The following is a 26311-nucleotide window of genomic DNA, read 5'->3' as shown; positions in this document are numbered from 1 at the left end:
TTTTTTTTCAACGTTTATTTATTTTTGGGACAGAGAGAGACAGAGCATGAACGGGGGAGGGGCAGAGAGAGAGGGAGACACAGAATTGGAAACAGGCTCCAGGCTCTGAGCCATCAGCCCAGAGCCTGACGCGGGGCTCGAACTCACGGACCGCGAGATCGTGACCTGGCTGAAGTCGGATGCTTAACCGACTGCGCCACCCAGGCGCCCCTTTTCTTTTTTTTTTTTAATTCATCCTTTCTTTACATGTGTTTTTCTTTCAGCCTAAGACAGCAGTAGGAGTTAGGAGGGCCACAGAGAGAGAATATATTAAGAATCTGTAATTAAAAAATGCTTAATAAGATTCATCTAAAAATTGACATTTTTCTGATCTCACATATTCCTCTCTTTACAAGTCCTTAGTGTAAACAGGAGAATTAAGGACTCATGAAGGAACCTTTCAAGGTTCAGGGTGTTCTCACATAGTTCCCTGCTTAATGACGTAGTGGCATTGAGGTCATAATAAATGAGTAACATAAATCAAGAGAATTCCAGGGAATGACCTTAATACAGATAACATAAATGGAGAGGAAAAAATTAGAACAAAATGTAAGGATTCCAGCAGCTGCTCTGCATTGTAATTTTTACTAAAATTAGGCATTTAGGGATAATTATTTTCTCTTCCTACACCTGTTTTGATAAAGTATTTTGTGTGTTTGTAAGGCCTAAGTTCTGCTTCTGTGTTGTTGAGTTGAGGATCTTCTGGTTGTTCATAACAATAAAATGTAAAAAGAGCCTCTGCCTTTTAAGAAACACTTCTATTATACTATCTCACAACTCTGTGGCCAGAATGAAGTGCAGGGCGAGAAATGACAGCTTGAGTGATTTCAGAGCTACCAATTACAATGCACCAACTCAGTGCGAGAAGTGTGGTGTCCTTTCTTTGACCTGAATCAACCACCAGCTTGTCAGAATTCCAGAGCATCTTCTGTTGCATCCGGTCACCAGCGTGCCTGACTTTCGTTACAGAAATCTGTCATCTCCTGGCTGTTGAACCATGATCCCGCCAAGCGGCCCACGGCCACAGAACTGCTCAAGAGTGAGCTGCTGCCCCCACCCCAGATGGAGGAGTCGGAGCTGCACGAAGTTCTGCACCACACCCTGGCCAACGTGGATGGCAAGGCCTACCGCACCATGATGGCCCAGATTTTCTCCCAGCGCATCTCCCCCGCCATCGATTACACCTACGACAGCAACATGCTGAAGGTGGGCTTGAGCTCAGCTTCCAAAAGAGAGCTCAGCTTGGTTCACAGAAGGGGCAAGTCAGTTCCTTAGTTTTCATGGATTCCTTTAATGCCTCCAGCGTATGTTCTTATTCTGAGGTCCGTATGTGCAAAATAGGCACATATGTATCATTCTGGGAAGAGCCATGCTTTTTTTTTTTTTTTTTTTCTCTTTTTAAATGTTTATTTTTTGAGAGAGACAGAGACACAGTATGAGCAGGGGAGGGGCAGAGAGACAGAGACAGAGCCTGAAGCAGGCTCCAGGCTCTGAGCGGTCAGCACAAGCCCGACGCAGGGCTCGAACTCATGAACCGTGAGATCATGACTTGGGCCAAAGTGGGACGCTTAACCACCTGAGCCACCCAGGCGCCCCTGGGAAGAGCCATACTTTTTTTTTTTTTTTTTTAATTTTTTTTCAACGTTTTTATTTATTTTTGGGACAGAGAGAGACAGAGCATGAACGGGGGAGGGGCAGAGAGAGAGGGAGACACAGAATCGGAAACAGGCTCCAGGCTCTGAGCCATCAGCCCAGAGCCTGACGCGGGGCTCGAACTCACGGACCGCGAGATCGTGACCTGGCTGAAGTCGGACGCTTAACCGACTGCGCCACCCAGGCGCCCCGAGCCATACTTTTAATTGCTTAACTCTAAGGAGTTCCTGACCCATGCCCTTCTCCATCCACCTAAGAGATTAAGCAGCAGTGCTTTTAGAGACTGAGCCCTGGCCCAGCTGCCCAGAGCTGAAAGCATCTAACCCGTTCACATCCATATCATGGGGTCATTTGCTCCCAATGCTGGCTGCACCTGATGGTATATCTGAGGGGCCCTTGGGCACTTCTGACGCTTGGGCCCTATATCCGATCTAGTGACTTGGAATTTCTAGGTGTGAGGCACTCCAAGTGTCTCCTCTTAAAATCACCCCAGGTGGTTTCTGAAACATTGCCAGGTTTGGCAACCTTCAACTTTTTCACTTTTCCCTCTCCTCCCCTCCCCGCCCATTCCATTTTAAACGAAAACAGTCTGGAACAATATAGCAAAATGTTAAAATTTGAAAAAGTTGCATGGATGAATAACATATTTGTTATTTTCTTTGTATGTTTCTGTATGCTTGAAAGAATGATGTAATTTTAGAAGAGTAGTAAAGTAGTGGTAAGGTTTGTGGAAGATTAGTGTACTTATCAAGGGCCAAACCAGTTTTTGCTGGCTGGCAATATGAGAAAGATACTTATGGGATTATAGGTGAGTTGTTTATTTTTGTCATTTTTCTTGTTGGTTCTTTCTAAATTTTCTCTAGCAAAATGGTGTTACTTGTATACTAAGAAACAAATGAAAAAGCTCTTTATAAAATAGATAAATGCCGTGTAGCTTTCAAGGGGCCCACCATGGATTACCTTGGTACGTGGGAGGGGGCCTGATGCTATCAGATGTCTGATTGCTCTGTGACAGTTGCATCCCCGAGAATCCTTGGGGAGAACGTGTTGTGTGATCAGCTCTATCTGAAAGGCATATTTCAACATGGTTACGAATCTGGACAGGGCGCCTGGGTGGCTGAGTCGGTTAAGCGGCCGACTTCGGCTCAGGTCATGACCTCGCGGTCCGTGAGTTCGAGCCCCACGTCGGGCTCTGTGCTGACGGCTCAGAGCCTGGAGCCTGTTTCAGATTCTGTGTCTCCCTCTCTCTGGCCCTCCCCCATTCATGCTCTGTCTCTCTCTGTCTCAAAAATAAATAAATGTTAAAAAAAAAAAGAATCTGGCCTTTGAGCTGTTGGTGGCCTTCTTCAAGATGGCCCCCCTGAGCATGCTCAAAAAGGGACTCATTGTTGACATCCCTTTTGTGGTCCTAGGGATAAGCAATGTGGTATTTACTGCAAGCTACACATAACCATTTTAAGAGAACTTTTTAATTTGGCTTTTGATGATGTGTCAATTGGTCATATTTTAGGGCACCTTCTCAATCCGTACAGCCAAGATACAGCAACATGTGTGTGACACCATCATCCGCATCTTTAAAAGACATGGTATGTCCTTTTTAAAAAAAATCCTAGGCCTTCTCAAAAGGTGTTCTGTTGCATCATTAGAAAGTACTGTTAATTAAAAAAAAAAAAAAAAGTACCGTTCATAGATTTGGGTGCAGCCATATTTTACCTTTAAATTTGGTTACAGGCACTTGACATCATGTGCCGTTTAGGCTTATTTTTAACACTCAACTTATTGAGAGGAGAACATCTGAATATTTACGATTTGAATATTTAGGCTTGCTACTAAAATACAGTTGGTTCGTGGAGTCAGAAATAAGATGATGTAAAAAAAAAAAAAAAAAGGGAAAGAAGGAAGACTACGTTAAACTTAATAATTGACGAGCTGTCCGTTAGTGCAGTTAGAGAACCAGAGAGAGCCTGGTGATGGTTTCAGCAGCCAGTAGCAGATACTTACCTGTCAGGTTGGTGTTCGTTTTTAGTTGCCCCCCAGGAAGAATGAGAACATGATGATCAGTTATTTTTTCTGACTTGGTGTAGGAGCTGTCCAGCTGTGTACCCCACTCCTGCTTCCCCAAAATAGGCAAATATATGAGCACAACGAAGCCGCCTTATTCATGGACCACAGCGGGATGCTGGTGATGCTTCCTTTCGACCTGCGGGTGAGGCTGGGAACGCCCTGGGACAGGCCAGCTATCATGTCTGGTCGCGGGTGGCATCTGTGTGACAGGTTGACCCTTGCCCGTCATGTTTTCCCCTAGGCTTCCATTCTAAATATCCCCTTTAAGAAACACATTCTTGAGGGAGTTATTGCAGTGAGAGTAATTGCAAGTGCGTCTGATAATGAGGTGTGCTGAATTTCGCTCATGCTTGCTTTCTCCCGATCCCTCGGGGTTCCCTTTGACAGCAGTGACTGGTTATGCACTCCTCTCGTGCTGGTTGCTGACAAGCCATCTGCAGCACTGAACATGCCTAAGGCAGACAAGGGTGTGATTCCCCTCATGCACAGAAATCACAAGTAGGGAGATGAGCAAAAGTTGTAACCAGTCAGTTCTCAGAAGAGAAATTGCGCTGGGCTGATAAACTTCGGAAAAGATGGTCAGCCTCTTTTAAAGTTTATTTTATTGGGGCGCCTGGGTGACTCAGTCGGTTAGGCTCCGACTTGGGCTCAGGTCATGATCTCATTCATGGCTCGTGAGTTTGAGCCCTGTGTCGGGCTTTGTGCTGACAGCTTGGGGTCTGCTTTGGATTCTGTGTCTCTGTCACTCTCTGTACCCTGTGCACCCACCCCCTCCCCAGCTTGTGCTCTGTCTCTCTCAAAAATAAACACTAAAAATTTTTTTAAAATAATAAAGTTTATTTTATTTATTTTGAGAGAGAGAGCTGGGGAGGGGCAGAGAAAGGGAGAGAAAGAACCTCAAGCAAGCTCTGCACTGTTAGCATGGAGCCCTATGTGGGGCTTGAACTCAGGAACAGTGAGATCATAACCTGAGGCAAAATCAAGAGTTGGATGCTTCACCCACTGAGCCACCCAGCACCCCTACAGTGCAGATTTTTAAACCTGAGCTCCCTTTCTGTAAGCTAATACTCAGTCCTCCCAAATAAAAAGTGAGTACCTTTGAGAATTTGATCCATAGTTAATGGTACTGGGTCAGATCTCTTGGGACAGTCAGACAATGATTTTATAAGTTGTGGTTATTATTAGCGGGTGGTTAAGAACTTCTAGAAGATCATGGAAAAATCAGGGAATTTATCATAAGAGATTAGACCCATTTTGACTGCATTATCATACATGATACTTTAAAAAACATTCAGTTAGACACGCCTGGGTGGCTTAATCAGTTGAGAGTCCAACTCTTGATTTTAGCTCAAGTCATGATCCCAGGGTCATGGGATCCAGCTGTGTATGGGGCTCCCCACTGAACATAGAACCTGCTTAAGATTCTCTCTCTCCCTGTCTTTCCCCCTCCCTCCCTCCCTCCCTCTGTCTCCCCCCCCCCTCAGCTCCTCTGCCCCTCTTGTCCTTTCGCTTTCTCTATCTCAAATAAATAAATTAATTTAAAAAAACATTCAGTTATTTGTATAATTAATATTATTTATAGTAGCCAAGATATGGAAACAGCCCAAGTGTCCACTGATAGTTCAATGGATAAAGAAGATATGGTATATACATAGAGTGGAATATTGCTCAGCCATAAAAAGAATGAAATCTTGCCATTTGCAACATGGATGGAACCAGAGGGTATTATGCCAAGTAAAATACATCAGAGAATGACAAGTACCATATAATTTCACTTTTATGTGAATCTAAAAACAAAACAAAACAAAAAACAGACTCTTAAATACAGAGAACAAACTGGTGACTGCCAAAGGCAGGAAGTCAGGGGTGAGGGCAGGGGGAGGGGAATGGGCAAAATAGATATAAAAAAAAAATTCACGGGTAACCAAATACAGTAAAACCTTGGATTGTGAGTAACTTGTTCAGTGAGTGTTCCACAAGACAAGCAAACATTTCTTCTTCTTCTTCTTTTTTTTTTTTTTTAAGTATTTTTATTTATTTTTGAGAGAGAGAGACCAAGAGCATGAGCAGGAGAGGGGCAGAGAGAGAGGGAGACACAGAGTCCAAAGCAGGCTCCAGGCTCTGAGCTGTCAGCACAGAGCCTGACACGGGGCTTAAACCTGAGAACCGTGAGATCATGACCTGAGCTGAATTTAGATGCTCAACTGACTGAGCCACCCAGGTGCCCCATGAGCAAACATTTCTAATAAATTTTAACTTGATAAATGAGTGATGTCGTGCATCATGAGGAGTACATGATGCCGAATGTCACATGGTCACAACTGAGACGGTGGTTCTTGAAATTCGCTTTGATACACAAGTGCTTTGGATTACAAACATGTTTCCAGAACTAATTATGCTCACAAACCAAGGTTTTACTGTAACTTGTGCTGATCTTGCTGATCGCAATTTGGCATAATAAAATTGGACAGAGTGTGTTTAATTAAAAGTGAGTTTTTCTCGGGGCATCTGGGTGGCTCAGTCAGTTGAACTTCTGATTCTTGGTTTTGACTTAGGTCATGATCTCAAGGTTTGTGGGATCGAGCCCAACATCAGGCTCTGTGCTGAAATTGCTGGAGCCTGCTTGGGATTCTCCCCCTCTCTCTCTGCCCAGCCCCTCAAATAAATAAACTTGAAAAGTTTTTCTCAAATTTAAAAACCTAAGAAGTGCCACAGTGAGTAAGGTTGGTAGCATGCCCCACAGTAGATCTACTGCTGACTGACCGAGTCAGGAACATTTCAAGGAATGTGAATGATGAGCAGTGCCCAACTCTGAATAGACTAAAAACCACTGAGTCATACACTTTGTTATTTTTTTAAATTTATTTACTTTTTAATTTACATCCAAGTTAGCATATAGTGCAACACTGATTTCGGGAGTAGATTCCTTAATGCCCATTACCCATCTAGCCCATACCCCTCCCACAAGTCCTCCAGCAACCCTCTGTTTGTTCTCTATATTTAAGAGTCTCTTATGTTTTATCCCCCTCCCTGTTTTTATATGATTTTTGCTTCCCTTCCCTTAAGTTCATCTGTTTTGTATCTTAAAGTCCTCATGTAAGTGAAGTCATAACGATATTTGTCTTTCTCTGACTGACTGAATTGTACACTTTAAAAGGGTGGACTTTATATCTCAACAAAGCTGTTCTTAAAAAACCAAAAGGAGTGGGTTTGGGCACATTTTAACATCGACCTTTGAAACTTTGCTTTTCAGGTTCCTTTTGCAAGATACGTTGCGAGAAACAATATATTGAATTTGAAACGGTACGAAACAATGGGGGTTTCAGTTTCATTTGGTGGATGTGGGAAAGAAGCCAAAGGAGGATGTTTTGTCATCTATGCTCCAGACACAGCAAAGAATTTGGGGTTTGAATTTGGGGTTTAAAGTCATGAGCTTGGAGTATGATTAAAATACCCAACCACAGTACCCCTTTTAATAAAAGAGGGACACAGACTGTCGGCCTTCTCTTTAGAACAAATGTAGCAGTTGGGCAGGCACCCCGAAGCTCCTGCAGTCTATTCTGCACCTTCTAACGTCCCCAAGCAACACAACTAATTATTTTCACAAATGGTTGCTTGACAAAAACATCTGGCGGCTCTGGATCACAGATGGCTCCTTGTAAACCTTAATTGGAGGGACAAACGGCCAGTGGTCTCTGTGTGAAAACTGCCGACGCAGGTAACTGAACAAAAGCTGCTTGTAGAGAAGTGGAGTAAACCCAGCAGGAATGCTGGATGCTGAGGACCTCCAGGCACTTGGCAGTGGAAAAGGTTTTTCTGTACATTCAGCTGCCACAGGGGTCAAACAGCGTGATCTCCATAAATTGGAGCGGTATTGTTGCCAACGAGGCACCCTGCTTTAAAGCGTCGTTCTTCAAAGGAAGTCAGAGCCCTTTACAAATGGTTTTACTCTCAGCTGCAAGTGAACAATGAACAGGCAGAGGCCTGAGGTGTGTCACTGGGTAGAAAGCAAGCACTAAAGGTAAAATTATTTCTTGCATGCAACTTCATCTCTGTTTCAAACGTTAAAGAACAAATCAAGCCCTGTACTTAGTGGCAGCCCTAGGAATTGGCACTTAAATCTCTCTTTAAAGCCTCTTGATCCTACCACTGATTCATTTTCTCAGATTTCTTTTCTCTTGTTCCATAACCTCTTAAGCATATTTGATTCCAGGAAGCAGCAACCTTGTAAATCTGGGTGTCTCTCTCCAGATACTGCATAGAACGTGTGTTCAGACCTCGAAAGTTAGACCGATTTCATCCCAAAGAGCTTCTGGAGTGTGCATTTGATATTGTCACATCTACCACCAACAGCTCTCTGCCCACTGCCGAAATCATCTATACGATCTGTGAAATCATCCAGGAGTTCCCAGCGCTTCAGGTGACTTTCCAGAGTCTAACATGCCAAGGTCATCCCGCTAGATTCCTTGACCCTGTTTCCCCCGCCCCCCTCCCCCCACCCCAGGCTTTACCAGTAGGGGGTCACATTTTACTAAAATGACTAAGAGTTTGATGAAGTTACTTCTGGGTTTATCTCAGGCTCCTCCCTCTACCTTGAGAGGAATGGGTCTTGTTTTTATCTGCTTTGAGGGAAGGGCATTGTTTCTCTGCCCATTCTTCCAAAATGCAAGAAATCAGCTAAGATTCCTAGGATGCTTTTAAAAAATGTATTTATCTGTTTATTTTATTTTAATTCTTGGGAGAGAAAGAGAGCATGAGCAGGGGAGGGGCAGAGAAAAAGGGAGACACAGAATCTGAAGCAGGCTCCAGGCTCCGAGCCATCAGCACAGAGCCCGATGCGGGGCTCGAACTCACGAACCGTGAGATCATGACCTGAGCCAAAGTTGGACTCTTAACTGAGCCACCCAGGTGCCCCCTAGGATGCTTTTAGAACATTCACCCTGTTAAGAACGCTCTGTGACCCCCCCCCCATACCCCACGCTGTCTCTCAGCTCCCCAACTTTACTTTCTTTCCATTGAGCTTGCATCCTGCCTCGCCAGTAGAGACTGCTCTGGCATAACTGTTTGCTTTCCTCAAGCCTTCCCTCCGCATCCCACATAAGAGCCCACTCACCCCCACCACCGTGCCGGTCACGTTGTCCCTTGTCTAGAAAGACCTCTTTTTCCAGCTGCCATTTGCACCCCTTCTGTCCCGAAAGCCTGCTTGCTCCCTCATCAGCTGGCCAGCCACCTTTCCTTCTCAACCCAACAGCCCCTGAGGTGAGGCGCCACCCGCTGGTTGAGGGCAGAGCTGTTGTGTCCACTTTGCTGTATACCCTGCCGCGTGTAGCTCACTGCTCTGTGAATGCTGGCTAATCACCTCAGGTGGACAGAAGTCATGACAGCTGTTCCACCAGCCCGTCCTTAAACGTCAGTTACTGTTGAACCAGATCCTCTCCCTCTTTGAAATCTGTGTAAACTCACTCAGGCTTTTCACCATAGCTGAAAACCAAAGTATTTTGGATCTCTATATTAAAGTGTTTGATTATGGGGCGTCCGACTTGGGCTCAGGTCATGATCTCACGGTTCGTAAGTTCCAGCCCCACGTCGGGCCCTGTGCTGATAGCTCAGAGCCTGGAACTTGCTTCGGATTCTGTGTCTCCCTTTCTCTCTGCTCCTCCCCTCTTTGCACTCTGTCTCTCAGAAATAAATAAACATTTTTTTTTTAAAGGCGTTTGATTATATTATACTCTGGTTTTAACAATGTAAAAGCAATGTTAATGAAAAAAAATAAATTAGAAGGCAATATGCTAAGATTCAGTCCTCCCACAATGCCCTGCAGGGATGGCAAGTTGGTGGGAAGATTCTGGATTTGGTCATGTACTTATACTACTTTTATAATGAAACCAACATTTTTTCTCTTGTATCCTAGGAAAGAAATTACAGTATTTACCTGAACCATACCATGTTATTGAAAGCAATCCTCTTACACTGTGGGATCCCAGAAGATAAACTCAGTCAAGTCTATGTTATTCTGTATGATGCCGTGGTAAGCATTTAATTACTTGGACTTGAGATTGAAAGATACCGATAGTTGATAAATATTTTCTTTGTGATGTAACCATAAGACTGAGTTTGGAGTTTTATCTCCTTCCCTCATTGCTCTAAGGTAAAAAAAAAAAAAAAACCAATTGGAGGGAGTGTCTATATTGAGAATAAAAGGCTATGCCCTGCCCTTAGTTCTTCCAACAACACCTGTACTTATCAGTAAACTAATGTATAGATTTGGACCAGCTGGACTGGGGGAGAGTGGTCTCAACTTCGGTGGGGCCTCGTTTAGCACCTCCTTCCTGTGGGGCTGGGGCAGCGCTATGTCTAGTTACTCTTGCTAATTTAGCTGCATCGTAGGGTTCATTACTCTCTAGTATGTGTGTAGATACTCTACGGTATGCGTGCAGAGCCTGGAGGGGAACCACCGAAAATCTTAAATAGTGTTACAGTGCTGAATTGAAGGTGAATGCTTTTCTGATTTCTTTTCATGTTAAATACGGTTTTTATAATAAATAAGGCATCCAGGAGATTGAGTAATCTAAAGTGCCAAAAGCTGTGTGATTGAGTCAGAACAGATAGTGGAAGCCTCTGCTGGCTTACTGTGCTGGTTTTCTGTACATCAAAAAAGGCTAACTATTTTCATTTTTTAAAGTTCCTTTATTTATTTTGAGAAAGGGAGCATGAGCAAGGGAGGGGCTGAGAGAGGGAGAGAGAGAGAATCCCAAGGAGGCTCCGTGCTGTCAGCGCAGAGCCTGACGTGGGGCTTGAACTCACGAAACGTGAGATCGTGACCTGAGCCGAGATCAAGAGTTGGATGCTTAACTGACTAAGCCACCCAGGTCCCCACCTCGTGCCCCCCCAAAACCTAACTAGCTTTTCTCTTATCTGACTGGTATGCATCCAGGGCCCTAATTTCACTGTGTGCTTCTCAGTGGTGCTTTAGCCCCAAATATTGTTGCTGTTGGTCTGTAACAGACCTACTACGTCAGTAGGACACTGGCAGGAACACCAGGGATTGTGCAGGGGGGCTCCACGTCCTTCTTGTTCCTGTCCCACAGCCACAGCCTCTTTGCCGGCATGGGACGCAATGCTCAGAGCCTGTCCGCATGTGGCTTTTGTTTGGGGAACACGGATCAGTTACTCCCGTGCCATCCAAACGGAAGCACTCTGGTTCGGCCAGTCCAGCTCAGGGTTGCCTCACCATTCAGCAAGTGCACCTTCCCCCTTTTAAGTCTTTTATGTGAACTGAAAAAAAAAATTTTTTTTTCCTAATCACAGAATTAATCCATCCTCCATGATTAGAAAGCAGTTTGTCTGGAGTAGAAGATATGCTTGTCAGAATTAGCCTGAATAATATTATATCTTGTTCGGGGCCAAATTTGGTGACTCTCGCTGTTACCTTTCTCTCCACATTAGACAGAAAAGCTGACGAGGACAGAAGTGGAAGCCAAGTTTTGTAATCTGTCTTTGTCGTCTAATAGTGTAAGTACCTTGTCACGGCGCTACTACGTCTACATGTCTCTGTAACTTTGTGATACCAGAGAATGTCCCCTGTCGCCTCCCAGACCGGTTGCCCTCTAGTGTTAATCGGTACCATGGCAACCTCCGGGATCAGGGGAAGAGAGCCCAGCGCTGTGATCCAAGCCTGCGTCTCCATGCTGCTGCTTAACGTGCAGTCATCATCCCCTTCTTTCTTGATCACCAGATGCTTTGCTCTTACACCGTGTAAGGGCTGTGCTTGCCACGGCCTCCTGCTGAGTGGGTCTAGCACGAGCTGTCCTCTTCTGAAATAGATCCTCTGGGACTGGGTTGAGGCACAGAGCTCTGCAGATCATCTGGGTTTCCCCCACCACTGTATCCCCTCCCTCCCAATCTCCTAACACCTCAGAGTTGAGTTAAAGCTCCTGCCTTCTGGTACATTTCTTCCTGAAATCTTATATTTGATCGCAGTGGCAGTATATCTCGTGGGGTAAACAGGTTTGTCATGTTCTCTCGAGAGGCTTCAGATTGGTCTCTGATCTTTGACACAGTAACCCACGCTTCATGGAGTCATGACATTTTCCTTAGTACTTATACAAGAAGAGATACTTCTTTAAACTTGCCCCGAACCCCTCCGGCCCTGGTCGGGCACTCAGTTCCATGAGTTTGTGATGATCAGCAAATTCATGTATGAAATAGATGAAAATATGATCGTGCACAGACTGGGCAGAGGTGTTCATTCTTGAGGACCCCTACAGTGTGGGCTGTAGGCACAGCGCTAGGGATATTAAAGGAGTCAGTTGAAGAGTCCATAGACTGCTATCAACTCCATTCATATTGGCCTGTAAAAAGCCATGGGGGTATCCGTGCAGCACAGGTCTACCCGCGGCTCTCTAACACAACTTGCACACACACGGCACACCCAGATCTCAGCTCGAAGCAATCAGCACACAGTCTGTAGGCGTAGGGAGAGTAAACCAGATTGCATAGTACTAGGAGTTCGAGAAATTAAGCCAGCTTAAATTTTAGATATTAAGTATTGTAAGAGATATTAATGAAACACAAAGTGACCAGAGCCGTAATATTTTAACATGAAGCACAGTACCTACATAATACTGTAGGCATTACACAGCATATAGCGATGAGCAGATAGAATCCCAGACATAAATAGCACAAGGAATCTACTCAGGAAACTGCCCAATCCAGCGATTCCTTACCTGAAGGTTCAGACCCAAAAGGTTCTTGGAACTAATACCACTTTGCAAAAATATTTCACATTTGCACATGATAGATAGCTGCATCCGTTGTCAAAATGTCAGCCTCTTTTTGTTACATCTCTGGGTGCTTGATGATAAGCACTAATTTGAAGTTTGATTGGCTTAAAAATGGAAGAATTAGCACTTGATAAAAGACATTGAATGCTCTCATTATGTACAAATGGAACTCTAAGGATCTTAGAAAAGAAGGTAGAAGTGTTGTAAGCCAGTGTCGGGCCCAGTCTTCTGTTTAACGACGAAGGATCTTCGGCGCAGAGAGATTTTGTAACTTGTTCGAAGTTACGTAGAGTTTGTTGGTGACGGGGTGAAGGACCCAGATCTGGGGATATTGTCTCTACTGTTTTTGCACCTCATTCATGGGGGTAATTTAATGTTAAAACTTGAGAAGAAATACAAGTAATTTATGGTTATTAAACTGTATTAAGCTGAGTCTTCATTCAGTTCTTGGTTTCCATGTGCCAGTTTATTGTTGAGCCAGGTTATACTTACATAGTCTTAAAATAGCTAGAATTTTGTTTAACTCCCAGAAGCTAAAGTGCGAATTTTCTTTCTGGTGTATGACCATAGTTCCTTCCTCCTTCACCTGCTGTGTGCCAGGAACTGGGCCGGGCCCGCAGAAAATCTCTAGCCACTGCCCTCCTGTGGAGGACAGTGGGTGCAGCAGCTGAGAGCTGGGGTGGAGGTGTAAATCAGAGGGAAGGAAGGATCTAGAGGCTGCCTGCAGGAGGTAACACCCGAGCTGTGCCCCAAGGCTCCAAACAGGAATTACTCCAGCAAAGGGAGGAGAGGGAATTTCTGGCTAATTCAGAATAGAATGAGAACCAGTCAGACCTGACCTTTCCACCCCTGATTTCTGTGCCTGAAGTAACAGGGGTAGATGAGAATGAGGAAGGTAACGAGGAACAGTACTGGCTTGGAAATCTGTAATGGTGGCTCTACTGGGGACTAGGCTCTGCTCTGCAGGGGTCAGCATTGACTGGGAGCAGGTGCCAGAAGCACTTATGTGAGGTGCTTCCAAGTTGTGGGAAAAGGGTAATCTTAGTCAGGATCCCAGTAAAGGCTAAAATTGCCTCCGACCACAAAAACCCTCCTCGTGGAGGTGCACAAGCTTTGCCATGACCCCCGTGTGTCCAAAACACCATGTAAAGTGCATCTTCCCGACCGTGGATGGGAAGCTAAATGTGCCTCTTTGCTTTCCAGCTGTATCGACTCTACAAATTTATTGAGCAGAAGGGAGATTTGCAAGATCTCACGCCAGCAATAAATTCGTTAATAAAACAGAAAACAGGTGTGGCCCAGTTGGTGAAGTACGGCTTAAAAGATCTAGAGGAGATTGTTGGACTTCTGAAGAAATTTGGCATAAAGTTACAGGTTTGGCAACTGTTGGATTCTATTATGGATTTGTAGCATTAGCACAAGGGGGAAATGGGTTTTTTAAGTTAATGCGAGTAAGCGTTTTATTTTTCCAGAATTCTACTTTCTATATTTTGGAACTGTTGGTATCTAGTAATAATTTTGGCTTAAATCAGAATTTCCTTGCAAGCATCATGATTCCTATTGAACAGCAATTCTGCTTCAGCAAAGTGGGGATTCTTGAAGAGAGCAGAGTTTCTCTTACTTGGCAGGCTATACTGTGTACCACATTCATACTGGTGCTGTGATGTGATTCATGGACAACAGTGCCCTTGACATGTTTGCATGGGATTGCACTTCACAGGTCTTGATCAACTTGGGCTTGGTTTACAAGGTGCAGCAGCACAATGGAGTCATCTTCCAGTTTGTGGCGGTCATCAGACGGAGGCAAAGGGCTATATCTGAAATCCTTGCGGCTGGTGGCCGATATGACCTGCTGGTGAGAGCCTGCCCTGGATTAATTGACTTACTCTAGCATTGTTTCATTTTTTTCATAACTTGGTATTTTGAAATATTTCACACCTTCAGAAACACTGAACCAGTGGTATCATTGAGTCACCCACATGCCTTTTATCGAGGAATAGAAATGTATTGTGAACCTCATTTGTAGTGTTTTTAACTTTTATTATTTTCTTTAAATGTTTATTTTGAGAGAGGGAGTGTGTGAGTACGCATGAGCACACGCAAGCAGGGTTTGGGTGAGAGAGAGAGGAGAGAGAATCCCAAGCAATCACAGAGCCCAGTGGTGGGGCTCGATCCCACAAACTGTGAGGTCATGACCTGAGCCAAAATCAAGAGTTGAACATTTAACCAGCTAACCCCCCCAGGCACCTCTAACTTTTATTTTAAAACAATTAGAGGTTTACGGAAAATTGCAAAGATAGCACAAAGAGAACTCCGTTTCCTTGAATGGTTAAATCTGGCATAACTATAATAAAATATCAAAACCAGGACACGGACATTGGTACACAGTATGTGTGTAATTCTGTGCCATTTTATCACATGTGTAGAGTCCCGTAACTACCGCCACAATTGAGATACAGAGCTGTTCTGTCACATATAGATCTTTGGTGCTGACATTTACTAGTTCAAATGAAGTATAAAACCATTATCTCCCTTTAAGTCCCTATACCCCTCCCCCCACTTATAATATAATTGTCTTAAATACTTCCTCTCCATACATTGAGATCCACATCAGACAGTGTTACGCTTTTTACTTCAGCTGCCGAACTCTAAGACACCCAGGAGGAGAAGAATTGCTGGTTTCTGACGAGAAGTGTGCTGTTATTTGAATTTTCCCCTAGAAGAAAGTTGGGTTTCACTCCATGCTTTTTAAGATTTTTTTTTCTTTGTCTTTAGTTTGCAATTTGATCACGACAGGTCTTGGTGTGACTTTCGTTGGATTCATACTCTTTGGGATTATCTCAGTTTCTTGAATCTAGAGGTTTATGTCCTTTTCCAATGTGCCCCCCACCAAGCCCCAGCAGGGTGGCATCAGAGAACACTAAGTGGGAGCCGCGACTTTCATATCTGCCTGGGCAGTGCTCCCCGAACAGGGTCATCGGAGGCCAGGAACTAAAGGATTTCGGACCCCTGCCTCCAGCCAAGCAGTAACATGGCCACCTTCCCTGTGGGGGTGGTGGTGCTGGAGAAAGCTGAGTGGGAGGCTGAACTTGCCCTGCAATCCAGCAGTAACAGGGTCTCCTGCCACTTCCCACCTGCCCACCCGTCACCACTGCACCTGGGGAGAATGTTTCAAGCATATTATTCTAAGATCTCTTCAGTTGCACTCTCTTTTTCCTCTCCTTCTAGGTCTCTGATGACAAATGTTTGAGTTTTTGTTCTATCCCTGAGGTTCTGGGGCATTGTGCTTTATGGTCTGTTCTGTCTTCATACTGAGTTATTTCTCTTGTGTCATCTTCAATTTCATTGGCTATATCCCGTCTTATCCCCATTCTGCTGTTGAGCCCATCCAGAGCTTTGTTTTTGTTTTTTTTACCTTCTTATTTGCTGAGACCTTTTTTTTGTTTGTTTGTTTCAAGCCTGTTCACAATGCTTGTTGAAGCATTCTTATGATGGTTGCTTTAAAATCCTTGTCAGATAATTCTGACATCTTTGTCATCTTGGTGTTGGTGTCTGTTGTCTTTTTTTTTTTTTTTAATGTTTATTTTCAGAGAGAGCAAGCCAGTGAGCATGAGTGGGGAAGGGGGAGAGAGAGAGGAAGAGAGAGAATCCCAAGCAGGCTCCTTGCTGTCAGCGCAGAGCCAGACGTCCAGCTTGATCCCATGAACTGTGAGATCATGACCTGGGCCAAAATCAAGAGTCGGACACTTGACTGATTGAGCCACCCAGGCACTCCTGTGGATTGTCTTTTTTTTTTTTTTTTTTAATGTTTACTTTTGAGAAAGAGAGAACATGTACACGCAAGAGCAAGGGAGGGGGTAGTGTACAGAGGATCCGAAGCGAGCTCTGTACTGACAGCACAGAGCCCAGTGTGGGGCTTGAACTCAAGAACCATGGGATCCTGACCTGGGCCAAAGTTGGACGCTTAACCAATTGAGTCACCCAGGCGCCCTGTTGTCTTTCTTACACATTTTGAGATCTTCGTGGTTCTTGCCCTGATGCATGATTCTCACTTGTACCCTGGATATTTTAAGTATTATGTTAGGAGAGTCTGGAGCTTAGCCAGATCTTCTGGTTTGGCAGGTCTCCTCTGATAGCACACTGGAGGGGCAGGGGGTTCTTGGTACTATTGGCTAAGGGTAAAGATTCAGGTTCCTTCCTCAGCTTTCTTCAGCATCCCTAGGGTGGGAGGGGTTCCTTGGTTCTGTTTCCCCCATGCCTCTACAGGTACTGTTGTGAGGGGTGGGGGAAGTGGTGGGCAACCTCGTTGCTGCTGGATAGCTGAGAAAGTTCCAGTCCCCGACTCAGCCTCCTCCACTCTCCCAAGGAGTGTGGGTTTCTTACTGCTTGGATGGAGGTGGGGGTCTGATATCCTTTGGTTCCTGGCTTCCAGTGACACTGGGGGGTGGGGGGAGGATACTATCTCAGGCAGATAAGAGAGTCCTGGCTCCCACTGAGTCTTCTCTGATGCCACCCCGCTCAGACTTGGTAGGAGAAGGAGGCTCCTTACATCTGGGTGAATGTGTGGGCCCCTGCTCAGCCTTTGCTGGTGGGAGGGGGCTTATGCTTTTTCCTGTGGTGTTTGGCTGGAGCAGGGCAGGTGTTTTCTAAACATTTTCTGCCCTGCCATGTTGCCCCTTTCTTGGTCTAGACAAAGCAGGTTTTCCTGGGGGCTTTTTTTTTGTTGGTTCTCCTTGGCATTTCTGGGTTGTCAGCTTCTCCAGCACCCAATCCAAGAAACATGAAGCAAAGACCGAGTCCAGGGAACTCCCCATGTGTTATTCCCCAGATCCTGTGGTCCCTAGCCAGTCTGCTCCCCTCTCTCCACTTCACAGGCTTCTTACGTTTGTTTTAGAAGTAACGTCCAGGAATTTTAGCTGTACTTGGCAGGAAAAATAGAAGTGTTGCTACCCATCTTGGCCCAGAATCAGAACCTACATATGTAATTTTAAATAATCTAATGACATAAAGTAAGTAAAAAGAAACACATGGGGGGATGCCTGGGTGGCTCAGTCGGTTAAGTGTCCGACTCTTGGTCTCAGCTCATGTCTTGATCTTAGGGTTGTGAACTCAAGCCCTCCACTGGGCTCCACATTGGGCATGGAGCCTGCTTAAAAGAAAAAAAAAAAAGGAAACAGGTGGAATTTATTTTAATATTATCTCTTATGGAACATAGAATCAAAATTTTTAAGCTATTTTACTTTTTTTTCCTAAGCCTTTGCATTCAGTGTATGTTTAACCCAGTATACCCAAAATATTATTTCAACATGTAATCAGACATCTAAATACTATTGAGCTAATCTACATGCTTTTTTTTATTCATTCGGAGTCTTTGCAACCTGTGTGTATTTTACATACACAGCACATGTCAATTTAGATTAGCTACATTTCAAAGGTCCAAGCCACATGTGGCTAAGTGGCTACCATATTGAACAGGGCAGCTCCAGATGCAACATTGGTTAACATTTTCCTAAAATGGCATGTGTGCTTGCTCCCATGTCTGTCTGTCTCTGTCTCTGTCTCTGTCTCTGTCTCTGTCTCTCTCTCTCTCACACACACACACACACACACACACACACACACACACACACACACTTTTCTGTCGTTGAACCCTTTGATGTTAAGTTGCTGACAAGTGTGTGCCCTTCAGTCATTGCTCATGATCGGTTTCTTCTCTATTTCCTAACCAGAGCTGTGTCTTCCTTCACAGATTCCCCAGTTTAGAGGACCACAGGCTCTGGGGCCAATCCCCACTGCTGTTGGGGTCAGCATAGCTATAGACAAGATATCTGCTGCTATCCTCAACATGGAAGAACCTGTAAGTTCGGTTTTGCTTTCCAGTGGGCTTTGAGTGGTCTTTTCATCTCGTAGTCACTTATATGCAGCCCTGGGTGTGGCAGCAATAGCCCGAGGCCTTGGGAAGCTATCTTTGCCATGATAGACCAGCCTAAGACTTGGCATCCATCCTTGTGTATGTGTCCTTAGCTGTAGCTGAGGGACCTCAGCTCCTCTGTCTTCTCCTGGCAGGCCTCACTCTCGACTGTGACACGCTACGTAAATGTGACATGTTCTAGCTGTTAGCAGACTCCTGTCAAAGCCCCTTTTTCAGAAACCCTGCTCTACTCTACACAGCTATAAACGTTTTTTTTTCTTCCTTTGTGTTTCAGACAAGATTAGTTTTCCCAGAGGAAAAGAAGATCTTCTCGACAGCTTAGGATAGTTGAAATAATTTCTTTCTAAAAAAAACTAATATAAAAGTTTTTTGACTGTCATTTTTTTTTTTAAGCTAAGTCATTTTGAAGCCAAGCCATGTGCACATCTCTTACTATATAAGATCTCAGGGTGCTCTCTTCACTCGAGCGGTGCCTCCTTCCTAGTGCTGGTCTCGCTTCTCTAAATGTAAGCACTCTGTTTCTCATCCAGGTTACAATCAGCTCTTGTGACCTCCTGGTCGTAAGTGTTGGCCAGATGTCCATGTCCAGGGCCATCAACCTCACCCAGAAACTCTGGACGGTGGGAATCACGGCACAAATCATGTATGACTGGTCGCAGGTAATGAGACAAAAAAAATGCCCGTGGGTTGAGTGCATGTAGTCACGGCTGCAATGGCAAATCGTCCCCTCCAGCCTTAGACTAGAGTTCCCTCAGACTCTACTTCTCTCTGGTTAGAGTTACTTCCCGTGTTAGCTTCTTATTGCTACAGTGGCAAATCACCGCAGACTTAGTGGTTTAAAACAATACAAGCTTATTACCTCACGTTTCTGGCGTTCAGAAGTCTGATACCAGTTTCACTGGGCTCAAATCAAGGTTCTCCGCTAGGGCTGGGTCCTTCTGAAGGTTTTAGGGGGAAAATCCTTTCCCTTGACTTTTCCAGCTCCTGGAGGCCTCCTGCACCCCTCACCTGTTAGTCCCTTCCTCCACTTTCAAGCTCAGCAGTGTCGAATTTTCTTTCCTCTCCACCTCTGTTTCTGTCCTTAGATCTCTAACTCTGACCCTCCCATCTCCCTCTCACAAGGCCCACTGTTTCTGCCCAGATCATCCAGAATAATCTCCCTATCTCAAGATCCATAACTCAAAGTTCCTTTTTACCATATAAGGCAACATATATTTGCCTAATCAGTTGGCAGGGATTAGGCTGGGACATCTTCACGGGGCCATCACAACCCACCACACTTCCAAAAGGCACTTCGTGTTTAGCGTGCGTACATATCCTCAGACCTCCCACAGCAGCCTGCCCTGGGGATGGAAGTGAGGGAGGTGGCACCCCCAAACCTGCTGGCCCCTCAGGAAGGGGGGGGCCTTCAGAGAACATCTGCACTGCCACCAGCTGATCACAAAAGGGCCTGCGCTCCCAGGTAATCAAGTTGCACGCACGCTCACCCACACTCAGGTGCCCCGGAGCGTGAAGAGATGCCCAGGGAAACAGCCTCCACCCTTCCTCCTGCTCCTTGCACATCGCCTACCAAGAGGTTTCCAAGGCTGCTGCCGTCCATTTTTGTGCACGTTATAAAAAGCCTCTTGTTTAGAAGTATGTTGAGCGATAATTTTGAATCGTTGGAGCATCCTCTTGGCGTTTGTTTCCTTGTTTCATAAACTGTTAGAGAAGAGCTCTTACAGAAACAGGGACTTCCGTCCTGCACAGTGACATACGCTGCAGGCATCTCTGCTCGGATGCTCACTTTATGCTTCAGTCCTGCTTCTCACCTTCCACTCTTTTTGCTGCCTTTGCTTCCCTCAGAGGCCTTTTCATTGTGTGTATGCGTATTGTATAATTTTTGGCACCTTCCATCAAGATTTGGAGCTTTTGAAAACCTGACCACATTGATTGGTCGTGGCCCCTTAGGACAATAGCGAATGTAAGAAAAGCAAGGTTTTATTCTCCTTTGAATTCTTACTCTTCTGGCTTAATATTTATATCTCCTGAAGTCAGCATGTTTAGTGATTCACTTTGAAAATCTAGCTGAACACAGTGTTTGCAGTCTCCTTAATCACTTGAAGCCACTATAGGTGTTCTGTGTTTATTTCACACACTGTGGTTTGTTTGTTTCAGTCCCAAGAAGAACTCCAGGAATACTGCAGACATCACGAAATCACCTACGTGGCCCTTGTCTCAGATAAAGGACGAAGCTATGTCAAGGTACAGACCCAAGGAAATCTTTCACAATTCAACAGATTTTCCAAACTGGGTATTAACTGTGGAGCACCTGACTTCCCACTAAGGCCCTGGCCTTGGGTGTGGGTGGAAATCCATTATTTTGTTGGCTGGACCTATTCTTGGAGAAAGACTATAGAGGAAGAGAGAATCTGCATCTGAATCCTTCCCTTCAAGCTTAAAAAATGCAAACACAGTGGCAGTAGCTTTTTCCTACTTTCCTCCTTTGCTCCTCTTTTCCATCTAAGAAAACAAGAATAATCACTACACTGAAATGCTGGTTGGCATAGCCTATGGCTGTTTCCTAATCAGTTTTACTCTGTTGCGTTTAACTTACGAAGCTCATAAATATACCACCTCCTAACCGTTATTTCTGTTTTTGAAGAAAAAAATCAACCTATTTCTCCCCTTTTAAATCTTTGTCAGGTTTTGATATCTGTGTAATGTTGGCTTCATAAATGAATTAGACAGTGTTCTCTCCTCTTCCACTTTGTGGAAGATTTTGTGTAGCATTGGTATTATTTCATCCTCAAATATCTGGTCAGATTCCCCAGCAGAGTCACGTGGGCCTTGATAGAGAGCTATTCTGGTTGCCTGTTTCTGAATAAGTGACTTTTGGTAGTGTAGATCTTTCCCAGAATGTTTCCATTTCATCTAAATTTTCCTATATTTCCTGTCGCTGTCTGTGGGATATGCAGTAATAATCCCCTTTCATTCTTGATATTGGTAATTTATGTCTTACCCCCCAACCCGCCCACACTTTTTCTTTTTTTAACCACTGGTGAGGTAAAAAAACCCTAGCCTGACTAGAGGTTTATCAATCTTATTTGTATTTTCAGAAAACCAGTGTTTTTTTGTTTTTTTTTTATTTTTTTTTTTCCACGTTTATTTATTTTTGGGACAGAGAGAGACAGAGTATGAACGGGGGAGGGGCAGAGAGAGGGAGACACAGAATCGGAAACAGGCTCCAGGCTCTGAGCCATCAGCCCAGAGCCCGATGCGGGGCTCGAACTCACGGACCGTGAGATCGTGACCTGGCTGAAGTCGGAGGCTTAACCGACTGCGCCACCCAGGCGCCCCAGAAAACCAGTGTTTTTATGTTAATTGATTTTTCCCTATTTTATGTTCATTTGTTTTCTATTCTATTGATTTCCACTCTTCATTCTGCAAATTTTGGATTTAGTTTATTCCATTTCTAGTTTCTTCAGATAGAACTTTAGATTAGGGGTAAACTACAGCCCATAGGCCACATCTGGCACACAGCCTATTTTGTATGGCCTGTGAGCTACACATTTTTTTTACACTCTTTGTTTAAAAAGAAAAAGAAATAGTATGTGGCAGAGACATTGTTTGGCCTGCAAAGCCTAAAATCCTATCTGAGTCTTTGCATTTAAAAAAAAACAAAAAAGGCAGCTGGCTTGGACCACTGATTTTAGATTTTACTTTTCTAAGTAGAACTATTTAATGCTATAAATTTCACTCTAAGTACTGTATTAGTTGCATCCCACACATTTTTATATGTAGTGCTTTTATTTTCATTTAGTTCAGAAATTTTTTTTTTTTTTTTTTTTAAGTAGGCTTCACATCCAGCATGGAGCCCAGTGCCTGGCTTGAGCTCACAATCCTGAGATCGAGATCTGAGCGGAGATCAAGAGTCGGATGCTTAACCGACTGAGCCGCCCAGGCACCCCTTTTATTTTTATTTTTTTAATAGTTCAGAATACTTTCTAATTTCTTTGGTTATTTCTTCTTTGATCCACGGGTTACTTCCAGATATTTGGGTATTTTCCAGCTATCTTTCTTTAAGGATTTCTAATGATTTAATTCCTTTGCGATCAAAGAACATACATATTCTATATGATTTCAGTCCTTTTAATTTTACTGAGTCATGGTTTAAAGTAAAACAATGGTCTGTTACTGTGATGTTTCATGTACACTTGAAAAGAATGTGTATTCTGCATTGTTAGGAGGAGTGTTTGATAAATATCAGGCCACATTACATGATGATGTTGCCCAAGAGTTCTGTATCTTTACTAATCATTTTGTCTACATGTTCAATCAGTTACTGAGAGAGGAGTATTGAAATCTCCAGCTATCATTGTAGATTCATCCATTTCTCCAAAAGTTTTATCAGTTTTGCATTTTGAAGCTCTGTTATTTGGTGAATGCACATTTAGAATTTTATATGTTTGATGAATTGACCTCTTTATCATTATGAAATATTCTTCTTTATCCCTGATAACACTTCTTGTTCTGAGGTCTTTTGGTTAGTGTTTGCATGACATGTCTGTTTCCATCCTGTGTCTTGAAGTGCGTTTCTTAGAGACAGTCAGCAGTTGAGTTGTGCCTTTATCCACTCTGACAATTCCTGCCTTTTAATTGGAATTGTTAGACATTAATTTGTAATGCAGTTAGCGAAATGGTTGGGTTTAAATCTGCCATTTTACTATTTGTTTTCTGATTATTCCATCTGTTCTTTTTTCCATTTTTGTCTTTTCAGGCCTTCTTTTTAGATTGGTATCTACTATTTTATTGACCATTACTCGTTTTTGGTGAGACTGTTTTTGTGACCTCTCTAGGGTTTGCAATATACACCTTTAACTTAACACATTCTCCCTTCAAAAAATGTTATATGCCTTTCTCTTATCGTGTAAGAACCTTATAAGAATACTTCCATTTCCCTTCTCTCATTCTTTGTGCTGTTGTTGCCAAATATTTTTCTTACATATATTGTAAAGTCCACAATACATTGTTATTATTTTGGCTTTAATTAGTTATTTTTTAAAGAGGTTTTTGTTTTGGTTTTTTTTAGAGAGATTTTTAAAATAAGGGGGGAAATGTCTTTTATATTTACCCACATAGTTACCATCTCTTGTACTACTGATTCCTTTGTTGAGGAAGACATCATTCTGATTTCATTTGCCTTCTGCCTGAAGAATTTCCTTTAATATTTCTGGTCCATGCAGGTGTGCTGGTCATGAGTTGTCTCAGTTGCTATTGGTCTGAGAAAGTCTTCACCCTCATTTTTGAAAGATGTTTTTGTTAGATATAAAATTCAACATTTACATTTTTTTCATTTTGCACTTTGAAGAGGTGTTTTACTGTCTTCTGAGCTGATCACCGTTTCTGTTAAAGTCTGCTTTGATCCTCTGAATCCTTTTATTTTCTGGCAGGTTATAAGATTTTCATTTGTCACTGGTTTTCTGCATTTTGAATACGGTTTACCTCAGTGTGGTATTCTCTATATTCTAATACTTGGTATTCGTAGATAGGACTTCTTTGAACTGTAGATTTGTAGTTCTCATGAAATTTAGAAAATTTTCAGACATTATTTCCTCAAATACTTTTCTGTCCCTTTTCCTCTTTTACTTCTAGGACTCCAATTGTAGTATGTTAATTATCTGATATTGCCCCACACCTCACTGAGTCTCTCTTTGTTTTGTTTTCCCCCCCTCTCTCTATGCTTTATTCTGGATCATTCACTGATCTTTTTGCAATATCTTACATGCTATTAATTCTACATGCTATTAATTCCACATTAATTCCACACATGCTATTAATTTCTTATTTCAGATATTGTATTTTTCCATATTTTTAAGTTGTATTTGGATCTTTAGGTCTTCCATTTCTCTCTTACGGTTTTTCTTTCCTTTATATTTTTTATAAGATTTAAAACAGTCATTCCAAGGTATCTGTCTACTAATTCCATAATTTCTGAGACATTTCTCTGTTTCTGTCGTTTCTCCTTGCTGTGAGTCCTATTTTCTTGCCGCCTTGCATGCCTAGTAATTTTGGATTGGTTGTGGACATTATGAATTTTACATTTTTGGAAATACTGCTGGGCTTTGTTCTGGGGTATAGTTAAAATACTTGAATTGTTTGATCCTTTCCAGGCTTGGTGTTAAGCTTTGTTAGGGCAGACCAGGGCCGCCTTTAGCTCTGAGTTGACCCATTACTAATAAGGCAGTATCGCCTGGGTGGCTCAGTTGGTTGAGCATCTGACTTCGGCTCAGTTCATGATCTCATCATTCCTGAGTTCAAGCCTCACATCAGACTCTGTGCTGACAGCTTAGCGCCTGGAGCCTGCTTTGGATTCTGTGTCTCCCTCTCTCTGCCCCTCTCCCACTTGTGCTCTGTCTCTGTCTCTCAAAAATGAACAATAAAAAAAAAGTTAAAAAAAATTTTTTTTTAGGTTTATTTTTGAGAAAGAGTTGTTGCTTGTTGTCTAATGTCTGAAAAATCTTATGTGTTTTGTCGGGTTTTCTAACTGTTGAAGGCAGGAAGGCAGTTCTTGGAGTAGTTTATCCTTTTAGGGAAGATTTGCAAGTCCCCACTACTAGTCTGCTGGTTAGTCACAAAATTAGAAATGCCCTTAAGAACTACTGATCAGGCCTCTTCCAGAATAGTGATTGCTCCTGCAGTAGTACCGAGAGATGACCATCAAGCCTTTGCTGGATAACTCGTGTCATAAGACAGTGCTATAATGCTGAGCAAATTTTAAAAACCTGAATTAGTCTCCTTCCCAAAATCTAATGCTCAATGGTCTTAGTTCTGTCTTCTTGAGTAGTCGCAATAGCCAGTCTAATTCTTCCTCCTTCTCTCAACTACCTTCAAATAAATTCTAGGAGACCAGAGACTGCCATGCCACTCTATCCTCATTGCTGGTGTAAAAAAAATTTTTTTAACGTTTATTTATCTTTGAGAAAGAAAGAGGGAGACAGAGTACGAGTCGGGGAGGGGCAGAGAGAGGAAAACACAGAATCCAAAGCAGGCTCCGGGCTCTGAGCTGTCAGCACAGAGTCTGATGTGGGGCTCGAACCCACGAACTGTGAGATCATGAACTGAGCCAGGATTGGATGCTTAACCAACTGAGCCATCCAGGCTCTCCCTGTTTTCTGGATTAAACATTCTGGTTACTTAAGCCATTTCTCTTAACATGATTTCCCAGATCCTTGACCCTCCTAGTTAAGCTCCCCTAGACATGCTTGGTTAATGTCCGTCTTTAAATGTGATCCTAGAATTCTACACAGTACTCTAAGCATATTTTGACTAAATGAGAATGCTCTCTGACCTCCCTCAATCCAGATACCATATTTCTCCTAATGGAGCTTACTAGTGAACTCTTAGCAACCATGTGGCTCTTGGGCTTATACTGAACTTATCAGCTAAAATTCATTGGCCTTTTAACAGTTATCACCATGTCTGGTTGGCCACCTACAACGAAGGCTTCAATTACAGGACGTCATATTTATCTCCATTAAATGTGATCTTGTTCATTCTAGAACATTGTTTCAGCCTGTCCAGCTCTTTCCAATCTTGTATCACCTTCATATTTGAAGGGCAAGACATCGCGCTTCATTCACCTAGTCAACAAATGCATTTTAAGTATTAACAGTGTAGAAGGGAGGGAATTTAAGATCCTAAAGATACAGTGACATTTAAGCCTCAGGCCCTCCTGTGAGGTATCCTATAATCTGGTAGGGAACATAACACATTTGTGCACAATTATGAGTTAGAAAATGCTAAATGCCATTAGAGTCCTATAGAGAACGTTCTATGAGGGTTCATCACCACTCGGGAG

The 26311-nt window shown here is 43.4% G+C and overlaps 1 protein-coding gene across 4 annotated transcripts in view; it reads left to right on the top strand.

Annotated features, from left to right (window-relative positions):
- Positions 1-26311, top strand: part of EIF2AK4 (eukaryotic translation initiation factor 2 alpha kinase 4) — a 97600-nt gene that overhangs the window by 61130 nt on the left and 10159 nt on the right. For all 4 annotated transcript variants that reach the window (XR_006961302.1, XM_047075335.1, XM_047075334.1 and 1 more), the window contains exons 21-32: positions 1009-1245; positions 3203-3278; positions 3777-3898; positions 7010-7059; positions 8008-8176; positions 9668-9784; positions 11203-11268; positions 13743-13913; positions 14260-14394; positions 18289-18396; positions 19002-19130; positions 20629-20715. Coding sequence is in view for 3 of the 4 variants with exons in the window: in XM_047075335.1 (XP_046931291.1) it covers positions 1009-1245; positions 3203-3278; positions 3777-3898; positions 7010-7059; positions 8008-8176; positions 9668-9784; positions 11203-11268; positions 13743-13913; positions 14260-14394; positions 18289-18396; positions 19002-19130; positions 20629-20715 (1467 nt within the window). In the remaining variant the exon portion in view is untranslated. The remainder of the gene's footprint in view (positions 1-1008; positions 1246-3202; positions 3279-3776; positions 3899-7009; positions 7060-8007; positions 8177-9667; positions 9785-11202; positions 11269-13742; positions 13914-14259; positions 14395-18288; positions 18397-19001; positions 19131-20628; positions 20716-26311) is intronic.

The sequence above is a fragment of the Lynx rufus genome, unplaced genomic scaffold, assembly GCF_022079265.1.
Source record: "Lynx rufus isolate CCGP_SWC_20201006 ecotype Redwood Valley unplaced genomic scaffold, mLynRuf1.p SCAF_13, whole genome shotgun sequence".
NCBI classification, from domain to species: Eukaryota; Metazoa; Chordata; class Mammalia; order Carnivora; family Felidae; genus Lynx; species Lynx rufus.
This window is presented reverse-complemented; position numbering and strand designations above follow the sequence as displayed.